Consider the following 12,745-nt stretch of genomic DNA (forward strand, 5'->3'; position numbering starts at 1 on the left):
GACAACAACAAAATCAACACAAAGATAAGCAGTGTGGGAGATTTTTCCCTAAACCTAACTATCTGGGTCTCATCTACAAATCGACGTCCCAGTTCAATAATAGTCACCTAACCTAACTAACCTAAACTAGCTTACTTCCTGCGCAGGAATAATCGACAAACAGACTTCAGCAAATGTCCTTTAAATGCTTTAATCACGACCAGGAGATCTTCCCGAGCAGTTCTCAGGGAATCTCTCCCAAGAAGCAAGGCTGGAGGATCTCAGACAAATTCCATTGAGAATCCCACCAGAAAACACGGATACAACAGTTTTTATAGAATCAAGACAACAAATAAGATTATAGTGACTAACATGTCACCTTCAATATGATTGGTTCAATTGGTTCAAAAGCCCCAAACTTTTCCCTCTGTCAATGGCACAAGCAAACTCTGTTTTTGTGATTACTTATCACAAGGTTTGAGAACTAGTAATCTATCTAGTTTCACTTCCCCTAATTTTTATTTATACACACACACACTCAAAGTCACAAGTTTTCCCTGAAGAGTTTGGAAACATGTAAAAGCATAGGAATGTCATTCCTGCAAGAAAAACAAATGTTAGTTGATTATTTAGTTGATTAATTAAAAAATCCATCACAGCAGAAAGAAGAGAATAAAAAACTTTCACACCACACCACTTTAACACTTTAACACTCACACCAGTCTGCACAACGCTCACACCAACCCGCACACACTTGCTCAACAATCGCACCGGAAGTGAGAGAGAGTGTGTGTGTGTGTGTGTGTGTGTGTGTGTGTGTGTGTGTGTGTGTGTGTGTGTGTGTGTGTGTGTGTGTGCGCGTGAGTGAGTGTGCATGAATGAATGTGTGTGTGTGTGTGTGTGTGAGTGAGTGAGTGAGTGAGTGAGTGAGTGAGTGAGTGAGTGAGTGAGTGAGTGAGTGAGTGAGTGAGTGAGAGAGAAAGAGGCAGGGAAGTGTGTGAGTGAGTGAGTGGGAGAGAGAGAGAGAGAGAGAGAGAGAGAGAGAGAGAGAGAGAGAGAGAGAGAGAGAGAGAGAGAGAGAGAGAGAGAGAGAGAGAGAGAGAGAGAGAGAGAGAGAGAGAGAGAGAGAGAGAGAGAGAGAGAGCTCTTCATAACACAGGCCACCAGCGGCTCACAGATAAAGCAGAAAATGATCCAGATCTGTGATCATAAACTTCTCATATTTCTCCTGCTCATAATTTTCCTACTGCCACCCCCTGTTTTATCTCTCACAATAGAGATTTGTAATGTCAAAGTGGAATCAGTTGATACGTTGTGGTTGCTTTGAGAGGCCTGTTCTATCTGGTTTATGAAGAGTGATGGATCATGGTTGTTATCAGGTGTTAAAACTGTGCATGCGCATGGGCGTGGTCACATTAGAGTTAATGAGGAAGCGTTTGAGAAACTGTACATGCCGCTGCTTTCATACAGATTACTTAAACAGAGAATATTTGTTTTTTATATAACTTACAGACTTTAAAAATAGAGACTCCAAGCGTTGTATAGACATGCGTTTCAAGTCTGTGTGACAAACATTCGCTGAGTTACAGGTCATTTTCTGTCGCGTTTCAGAATGAGATTCACATTGAGAGAGACGGCAGAACGCTCATCATGTTTATTTTCTTTATTTTACGGAAAACACAACATTTTGATTTTATTATGAGTGTACACAAATAAAAGAAGACATTTAAGCGTTTTGATTGATGTATAACACTTACATGTAAAATCAAAATCAACAGACTATTTAGAGTCTCTTTTGTACTGATAAGAAAAAAAGTGAGCTGGTATTGCCGACGATACCGCCGAGCCCAGGGGGTTAAAACTCGCAAAGATACCCGCTGCGTTAAACCTAAACGCGAACGAAAAGGGTTTCTTCCCACATCGTTTCAATAAATCAGAAAATGCGGATTATATTGGAGCAATAAAGAGTTATGGATGTGAGACAATGAGTGAAACCGAGTGCACACAATTTGATGAGTGGTACGCAGATGTGTCAGACAGTGTCTTTGATTTTAAAAAGGATTTTGCGTTTTACTGCAAAAACGATGTTGTTATTCTACGAGAAGCGTGCGTACGATACAGATCCGAATTCCTTAGCATTACAAAAATGTATCCTTTTAAATCAATAACATTACCAGGGACATGCATGAAGACCTTCAAAACGAACTTTCTCTCTCGCGACACACTAGCTCTAACACACAGCCACGCCTACATAAACCAGTATAAAACGTTCTCAAACGTATCCGTTCAGTGGCTCGAGTATATTAAAACGAGTCAAAACGTTGATATAGAAATCATGGAGAGAACCATTGGGAAATATCACGTTGACGGTTATTATGAATCTGACAGCAGACAAAAAATAGCCCTTGAGTATTTAGGCTGTTTTTACCACGGGCACAATTGTCGGTTTAAACCAGATGAAATTAATCCTTTATCAAAAGTGTCTTTTGGTACTCTTAGGAGACAGATGGATGCAAAACTAGAATCCCTCCGTAAAGTGTATGGTTTGCGTGTTATCTCTATTTGGGATTGTGAGTGGGAGGGGTTAAAACAGACAGATCCTGACGTCATCGAGTTTATGGAGTCTTACGCAGCGCCTGAGAGACTACGCCCTCGTGAGGCGCTCTTCGGCGGGCGAACAAATGCATACAAGCTCTACCACAAAGTAGCTGATGATGAGATAATCGACTACACGACTACATTGACTATACATCATTGTATCCATACGTTCAGTCTAGTAAAACGTATCCTATAGGTCATCCTAAAATAATTTTTAAGGATTTTGAACCGGTGGAGAATTATTTTGGTCTCGTCAAAGCGACAGTTCTCCCCCCACGAGGACTGTATCACCCTGTATTGCCTTACAGATGTGCTGGCAAACTGATGTTCCCTCTCTGTAGAACGTGCGCCGAAAATCAGATTCAGGACACACAATGCAGTCATACTGACGACTTTCGTTCAATCACAGGCACATTGGTAAGCGTGGAGCTCCAGAAGGCTATTCAATACAGCTACCGTATAATAAAAATACACAAGGTATGGCATTTTCCACATACGTCTGATATCTTATTCACCGGTTACGTCAAAACATTTCTAAAATTCAAACAGGAAGCCTCCGGGTTCCCTTCTCATGTAGTGACAGAGGCAGAAAAACAATCTTACGTGGAAGAATATCTCGAAAAAGAGGGGATTCAGCTAGACACCTCTAAAATAATCCATAATCCAGCGAAAAGATCCATAAGCAAATTGATTCTGAACACATTGTGGGGTCGCTGCTTTTTGCGCTCGCATTTGCCAACCACAGAGCTTCTCACAGACCCGGAAGAATCCACACAGCGTCTCTTTAGTAGCACCCACGTAATACAGCATTTCTCTTTCGTATCTGACACAGTCGCCTTAATCCAGTGGAGTAGCTCGGCGCAAGATCCCGCTCCCACGCGCGATGTTAATGTTTTCGTTTGTATCTTTACCACCGCTTACGCTCGACTGGAGTTGTATAATCTTTTGGACAAATTAGGCAGATGTGCGATTTATGCAGACACGGATTTTGTGTCCAAAATCGGCGAATGGATGCCTGAAACAGGAGCATATCTTGGACAGCTCACGAATGAGTTAGATGCTCACAATTTTATTATTGAGTTCTGTTCTTCAGGACCGAAATCGTATGCTTTTCGCACAGCCAATGGTCGCTCGTGCCTCAAAGCTAAAGGGGTCACGCTAACTGAAGAGAACAATGAAATAGTTACATTACAGAGACTGATCGGTCTTGTGCGAGGCTATGTCGAAACAGGTGTCAAATTAAACCTGTCAGCAAAAACACACACCATCACACAAAACAAGAGTCGTTTCACATTGCACAATAGGTCAGATGTGACAATTTTTTCCATCGTGTATGATAAGCGAGTACTCCAACCAGATTATACTACCTTACCTTACGGGTTTTAACAATATTTTGAAAATGTGTGAAACAGATGTTTTTGACTGTTTGGCTGTTATTAGCGGTCCTAGCAGTAGTGGGAAGACTTTTTTTGTGAAGACTCTGATGCATAATTCAGAGAAAATGTGTTCCGTCAAGTTTGATAATTTTGTGTACGTGTATACATCCTGCACTCAAAAAAAAAATTTGGTCTAAAAATAAGATTTATGTATTTAAATTGCATAACAAATTTCCATGCATTTGGATTACATAGTTTTAACATAAACCAATCAATAATCTGAATGTGATTCATATTTTTAAGTCATATCTAAATGTAACAGATAAGATTTATGTAAGTGTATTAATAAACTGAATGTGATTTATATTTGTCAGTCGTATGTAAATGAAACAGGTAAGATTTATGTAATAGTACACAGAAAAATGCCCATGTTAAATTAACACTGCTCAGTGTTCATATGTGTGCACACTACAGAGTTAAAGCAGTGTTGAAGTTAATGAGATAATTAACTGATGATTGAGCATTAATTATGAACACCTGCTGTTAACAAGCAGAATCACTGAAGGAAAGAGAAACACAAGAACTACAACTGACTTCAGCCACAGCCTTAGATGAAATCAACTGAAGAGAAAAGAAGACATTAAATCCGTGAAGATCTCAGCAGAGGAGGATTAAACAACTCCACAACAGCACTAACCAGACTGACTTTATTTCATTTCTGTTTGAATGAAATCAATAGTTGTATTTTAAAGTCACCATGATGGTGGTTAGCGTTTGCTTTAGTTGGGCTCTTGACCATTGACTCTTTAATATCACATTTTCTTTGGCTGCTATAATTATGTGTTTATAAAACACATTTGTTGCAGCAAAAAAGCCAAGAGAAAATGAGATCAAGTGATATTGGCTGTTTATTGATGAAGGTGTAATCATCATATTGTGGCCTGAATCACTTATCTTTTTCAGTGTCTAAGTTTAGTCAGTGCTTTGATTATCGGGGTTACGTGATTTTGTTTTATTTATTATAGTAGCTGTGTGACCTGACAGCATTAGATCCAACAGTTAATCAAATAATATAAAGAATTTTAAAAACATTTAGTGCATTAAACCTTCTCTTCTACATTATTACTTAGACATCAAGAATCAGTGTATGACTCTCAACAATGGTGACAATCAATGAAATGCTTCATACTGCAGTGCATGCTGGGTACCACCAATCAAAACTCACCCATATCTCCCAGCATGCATTGCGGCATTAATAAATTATGCATCAGGATTTTTTGTATCTTTTGTCAACCATTGTTGAGATTCATATGCTGTTTCTTGATGTCTGTGTGAGTCTAAGTAACGCCATAGATGAAAGGTTTTTGTGCACTAACTATAAAAAAAAAAAAAAAAAAAAAGTATATTGTTTGATAAACAACACTGTTAGATTTCATGCTTTAAAATCAAATGGCTTCTGTTATGAATAAAACAATATTAAAAAGCATTAGACACTGAACAAGATCAGCGAATGAGGCAATTACATGATGATGACTTTGTCATCATCAATAAACAGCCAACATCACCAGGGGCCTGTTGCACAAAACTAGGATAAGGGATTAAGCCAGGATATCTTGGTGATCCTGGCTCAATTGATCCGTAATCCGGTTGCACTAAAGCTGGATAGGGGGCAGGAGGATATGTTATGGTATAAATTACCATGGAGATTTATTCTGTGGAGCTAGCCTGCTCCAGACCAGGCTAAATTCAAGGATCTATTTAATCTCATCCCTAATGTCAGTCAGCAGTCACCACAAATGGAAACCAATAGTTATTTCACTGCTCACTATACATTGTTATCACATATAACTAGACCCACTGTCATTATTTAAACGTTTGTGATCATTAATTTCAATCATTTTGGATAAATAATGATTTTTAGATGATGTTGCTATCATTAGATAATTTACAGTTTCCCATAGACTATAAGGCTATATATAAAATGATAGAATATTAGGGCCACAGAGGGAAAAAAAAGACAAGTCATAATATTGTAACCAGTTGTTTTAAAGGAGGACAGTTGTTAAAATGACAGATGTGGGGCATTTCGTGAAATTGTACTTCAGTATGGTTTCATAAACAAAGACATGCTGATGTGCCAGAATATTAAGTATCACATTGTCATAAGTATCAAAACTGTTAAAAGAATATGTAGCTTTTCTGCAGAAAGAACCAGCCTCATAAATTTATGACTTTATCCTTTTTCCTCAGTGTGGACCTAGTACTCTGTCATATAAACAAATACACAAATACACATTCCATATGAATATAAAAACACAATGTGTAACATTATGTTCCTTTATTGAATAAGGACAAAACAAAGCAGGTAAACCATCAGCTCCTTTCGAAACTGAAGTCACAGTGACTCTACAAGATGGAAAGCACAGAATCAAAGCATATTATACAAAATGATACATACACATTCAAAGGTCTGTATATAACACACCCTGCATGTCTGCACACTAAAATAAATGCAGGACAAATCCATACACATCAACTGAACAGACAAATGAATGGATGCAATAGCCTCCCTGCAGCCTTGTATTACACACAGTATACCGCACAAACATCATAAGAGGCCAAATTCGTAAAAAAACGAACCCAAAAAAACCCAAATTCCTCTGCCACCGCAGGACATATTTAACCAAAATTGAAAGCACACATACTAACTAAAATAATTCAACACATATTGGTCCCTCAGCAGCCGACCACTGTCGTCATCAGGGAAGATTGCCGGATTGTCCCAGTCCATGGCTGGTGGCACTCTGGGGGCCCTCTCCTTCCTCAGGCAGGCCACATTGTGGAGGACAGCACAAGCCACAGTAATATCACATGCCCTAACAGGGCTGACCCTTAATTTGTGAAGGCAGTGAAAGCGTGCCTTCAGGAGGCCAAAGGTCATTTCAACTCTGGCCCTGGTCCTGGCATGGGCATGGTTGTAGGCCTGCTGTGCTTCCTGGGGGTCTGTGAAAGGTGTCAGGAGAAAAGGCTGGCAGCCATACCCCCTGTCTCCCAGCAACACACCAGAGAATTCACCTGTCAACACAAAATCTCATCATTACTACCTCATAAACACAGTGATATTCTTGACACAGCCATGATGGTTATAAATGGGGGTTGTGTGGCTTACCTTGTGATAGGCACTGATAGATTTCAGAGGCCCGAAAGATTCTGGAGTCATGGACTGAGCCAGGCCATTTTGCCACAACATTGCTGATCAATCACAGTCAGCATTGCAGACCATCTGAAATCATAAGATGAGGAATATTACACCAATCAATGCACATCACTGGCAATGCAGAGTGTTCGTCAATGGACAATATCAAAAAGTTATGTTCACCTGAACATTAATACTGTGGAAGGATTTCCAATTCACAAAATCGGCCTCATGGGCACCTGAGGGGGCTTTTATCCTTATGTGTGTGCAGTCTACTGCACCAATGACATTGGGGAAACCTGTCACACAAAGTAATGAGTATCCTACTATGTGTTAACAGTTGTCCTGTAATTTGTAGATCCTCTTACCTGCAATCCTATAGAACTCCTCTTTGATGTCACAGAGTCTTCTGTGGCCAGGGAAGGAGATGAAGACATCTGCTAATGCTTTGATAGCCAGACACACACTCCTTATTGTGCGGCAAATTGTGGCCTTGTTCAGCTGTTCTGCATCCCCCACTGAGTACAGGAAGGCTCCACTAGCAAAAAAGCGCAAGGCCACACAAACCATTTGCTCCACACTCAGTGCATGGCTCCGTGCAGTGCGGTGCTTAATCCTGGGACCCAGTAGTCTGCATAGATACCTGATGCCATCTGCAGAAAACCTGTATCTTTCATATAGATGGTCATCAGGGAAGGCCAGTGGGTCCAACCGGTCCCTGAAGACCCTTTCTCGCCTGAAGGCTCTCCTCAGCACAAGTGCTTCTTCATCCACCACATCTCGCAAGAATGGGCATGCCATTGTCAGAGCAGAAAGGAACACACAATTTTGGGCCTTCAAATAGGCTAGTGGCCACACCTGGTGCTGGGGGGGTGGGCAAAAGAGGCCGGTGCCTTATAACGATGACTTGGTTGTACTGATTGCTGGGAAAATAAAAAAAACCTTAGAAAGATGCCACCGTCCTGTGTGCTCACAATAAGAGCTCATATGTCATGGCTCACTTGACTTTACGAGAATATACCTAATTTTTATTTTGAGCTGTGTCATCTTCTTGGAGCTGGGGGAGGAAAGAAAAATAATGATTAATACATTTGTGTTACAGTTAGCATACAGTGTACATTGAAGGCATATCTCACCTCCCTCTCAAGTTTTTTTATTTCAAGGTCCAGTTTCCTAATTGTCCTCTTTTTTATTTCGGACTCCAGTGCAAGATTTTCCATCTTTTTCTTCTTGTACTGAATGTCTATGTCTGCCAGTTCTATTTGGCGCCGGACGTGGTTGCCGTACAACTTTCTGATAGCTTGTGAGCTCTGTGAACACAATACAATTAGTGCAGCTGGAATTTGGCAGGATGTGGTGTCCTTTTATTAATACGCACTATGTTGCCAGGCTGGTTTTCCCACTGTATAGCATCTGGTAATGCTGTTTGTGGAGTTGTTTAATCCTCCTCTGCTGAGATCTTCACAGATTTAATGTCTTCTTTTCTCTTCAGTTGATTTCATCTAAGGCTGTGGCTGAAGTCAGCTGTAGTTCTTGTGTTTCTCTTTCCTTCAGTGATTCTGCTTGTTAACAGCAGGTGTTCATAATTAATGCTCAATCATCAGTTAATTATCTCATTAACTTCAACACTGCTTTAACTCTGTAGTGTGCACACATATGAACACTGAGCAGTGTTAATTTAACATGGGCATTTTTCTGTGTGCTATTACATAAATCTTACCTGTTTCATTTACATACGACTAACAAATATAAATCACATTCAGTTTATTAATACAAATACATAAATCTTATCTGTTTCATTTAGATATGACTTAAAAATATGAATCACATTCAGATTATTGATTGGTTTATGTTAAAACTATGTAATCCAAATGCATGGAAATTTGTTATGCAATTCAAATACATATATCTTATGTTTAGACACAAATTTTTTTTTTAGTGTGGCAACCAATGTATGATCAAATGTTACATGCTTTTTATATTAAATTCATTGAAGGCATACCACAGAATCTGAATGACGACTCATTATTCCCTCCTGACAGAAGATGTCTGACACTTTTTGTCTTGGATGATGTTATGGCAGATGCAGCATCCAGCAGTCTAATTGAACGAATTTTTACACAATTTGTGCACCATAGATCTATGAGCTGTTTGCTATTAATACAAAATAAGTTTTTTCAGGGGAAATCTTATATAAGCCTAAACACAAATTATTGAATAATATTTAAACGTTTTTTTTTTAATCGAAGCGTACCAGGATGCAACCGAACGTACTTACAGTTACTTATTAATAGATTATAAACCACAAACCCCTGAAAAATTCCGGCTCAGAACGGATCTTTTTTCAGACTATCCGGTGGTGTACGTCCAGAAGTAACAATGAGCTCGAGGCTTTCCAGAAATCTCTACCTCTTAAAGCTATTATACAAGTCGACACCCAAGCAGCGACGTATGATTAATCAAATTGAGGTTTTCTGCTACCACTGCTAAGTGTAGCATTACCTTTCATAACTAGTCTGATAACTAGAAACTGAATCTGAAGAGAAAAATGCAACATACTGAAAAACTGTATCTTGTGCCAAAACATCAGCTGGACAGACTAAGGACTGCACCGCCTCGTGAAAATATCCATACGGTTGTGGAGGAAAACCTAGACTCATCTATTAGAGAGATATTACAGAGACACGATTTGGACACTTACGAAAAATCCAAGCTCTACACTGTTTTACAACGATATTTAAGTGTGGTAAAACACGGTCATATGGAAAGTAACACTCTAACTCTTACATTGCCGGAACATGAGACACCTGTCACCTCCCATAGTGTTGACATCAGTGATGATGTAATCGTCTCAGAAGAGTTGTTCCTCAGAGAAGCTTAACATTTTTTAAATACATTATGGATAAAATGTCCAAAGCCAAACACTTGTCTTCATGGACAGTTGACAGAGAATTTGTTTATAAAGGGAAAATCATTCCCGGATCCCATATATTTGATCTGGTAAAGAGCCTAACATCACCACAGATGATCCGTGACAACCGTCGTCCTGCAGGGTGGTATGAATTTCTGAATGCATTTGCAGGATTACATATACCTTATTCGACTGTAACCAATCAGAATGTAAGACGGATGATTGAATCGCTTAAAAGAAAAACAAAAGCGGATAGCTTTGATTCTGCACCTACTAAGTCTTTGAAAAAACACCACACACCAACACACACACACACACACACACACACCTCTGATGAAAACGTATTTAACTCACCCCCACTAGATGCAAAGCAATGGCTGGATTTTTAACAATTATATGTAATGATATAGTTATGTGTTTTTTTTTTTTTACAAAATATTATCATGTGTGATATTTTGTATTTCATTATGAGTATTTGTGTGTTTAAAAAAAAAAAGATGTATTTTGTGTATATTGTGTTATTGTTTTTTGATGTCAAATAAAAGAAAGAAAACTAAATCTGATTACGAGTCGTTTATTCGTTACATATACTGTACATATTCTTTATTTATTCGTTACACAGGAATTAATAAGACTGGAACATTTTACCAGACTGTACACACTAGATACATTTAAATCTTTTACTATCACAGACAATGGGTTTAAATTTTTTTCACAAAAAGAGAGACCATAACATCATTTTTTAACAGATTATCGTGATGGTAAAATTTCACTATATTTTCATACTCAATTCCTCGTGATATATGATATAGAAAAAATACACAATGTTCCCCACAGGTGACTGAAGTAAAATCTTGGACTTGTCTGGTACAATAATGAATTTGTGTAGAATTGTTGTTTTTTTTTAATCGAGAATAGATCTCGGGAAGTAATCTGATTGCGGTGGATTACCGAAGCTGTCAAAAAAACAAGCGAGTCCGTTTCGATCTATGTATAAGCCTAGCCAGTGCTGTCCTGGTTCATCCGATGGATCCGTATTACAAATTAATAGAGCCGGTACATCTTTCAAAGGTTCTTTGGGAAGATGGTCACAAGCAAGTACTCCTAAAAAATTGACATTACAAACAATGTTAACCATAATTCCCGTCAGCTGCACCGTGTTCATTTCAGTCCCCTTCAGTAGTGCTCAGCAAGCACCTGCCTCCGATTTGATATTTCAAAAAGAGAATCGTACTTAGCGTAAATTAAAATGTTTAACATGTTCTCATTTTTTCAACAGTTACACACTGTATGCCTTCAATCTAACTCCCGATGAAGAATGTGGCCAGCATGTGTCACTGATTAGATCAGGAAATATTAGATTAGAAGCACGATTTAGAGAGCCTCTAGACCAGTGGTTCTCAATCCTGGTCCTGGGGACCCACAGCTCTGCACATTTTATATGTCTCCTTTATCTGACACACCCAGTTCAGTTCAGAGCTCTTCCCTAACGAGATGATGATCTGAATCAGGTGTGTTAAATGAGGGAGACATACAAACTGTGCAGAGCTGTACAAACTCTAGAACCACTGTTCTAGAGGCTCTTATCTAATATTTCCTGATCTAATCAGTGACACATGCTGTCCACATTCTTCATCGGGAGTTAAGTTGAAGGCATACGTGTGTAACTGTTGAAAAAATCCTCTCTGTCTATAGCCAGAGACTGGTTCTTCAGATGCCTCCCCGTGGCGGAAACCAGTTGATTTTTCCATACAATAAAAAAACATGAACAGTAAACATTTCCTTTGTAAGTTCCTTTTCCTTTTATTTTAAATAAAAAAACTAGAATTTATTCGTTTTTGATAAAACAAATACATATGAAATGCACAACGACACACCTAAAGTCGCTCACGCACATACACGCAAACTCTACACACACGAGACGCGTGGAACTCTCCGCGCACATACTCATATGAGACGCGCGCGCGCACACAAACTCTCCACGCACATACTTATATGAAACGCGAGCCCACACACACACACACAAACTCGCGCACATACACATACTCAATGTGACCCGAGCACACACACACAAACTCTCCGCGCACATACTCATATGAGACGCGAGCGCACACACACACAATACCATAAAGACTCGATCAAAAGTATGGCTACATTTCTCCAGGCTTTATGCCAACAGCGCGCGATGCAGTATTTGCGGTAAAATAATTGCTGCAAAGACCGGTACCACGACAAATATGATGAAGCCCTTGAAAGTGCACGGAGTAAACATAAGAGCAGAAAGTGGCTCCGTCTTCGACTGGTAAATGAAGATATACCTTGTTGATCAGTCTGATAGTGTTTATATTGTAATAATGACCAACTGAATGTACACTGCCGTTCAAAAATTTGTTGGTTAGTCAGAATTTTTTTTTCAGTAAGGATGCATTAAAGTGATCAAAAGTGACCTTAAAACATGTCACATGTGTAATGTTACAAGATATTTCGGTCTTAAATAAATGCTGTTCTTTTGAAAATTGTATACATCAAAGAATCATGAAAAAAATTATAGTTTCCAAAATATTAAGCAGCAAACTGTTTTCATATTTCTGAAGGGTCATGTGACACTTAAGTAATGATTTTGAAAATTCATCTTTGACATCACATGAATAAATTACATTTTTAAACATATTCAAATAAGATTTT

At 38.9% G+C, this 12,745-nt stretch overlaps 1 protein-coding gene across 1 annotated transcript; it reads right to left on the reverse strand.

Moving 5' to 3' along the window:
* Window positions 1-6,657: 6,657 nt before the first annotated feature.
* Window positions 6,658-7,950, reverse strand: LOC308687968 (putative nuclease HARBI1; the record flags this gene model as incomplete). The annotated part of the gene is made up of 2 exons (XM_081360785.1): window positions 6,658-7,028; window positions 7,518-7,950. The coding sequence occupies 2 exons, from the start codon at window positions 7,948-7,950 to the stop codon at window positions 6,658-6,660; spliced, it is 804 nt and encodes a 267-aa protein (XP_081216911.1).
* Window positions 7,951-12,745: the final 4,795 nt, after the last annotated feature.

This window comes from Scardinius erythrophthalmus (genome assembly GCF_964197995.2).
Source record: "Scardinius erythrophthalmus genome assembly, chromosome: 3".
NCBI classification, from domain to species: Eukaryota; Metazoa; Chordata; class Actinopteri; order Cypriniformes; family Leuciscidae; genus Scardinius; species Scardinius erythrophthalmus.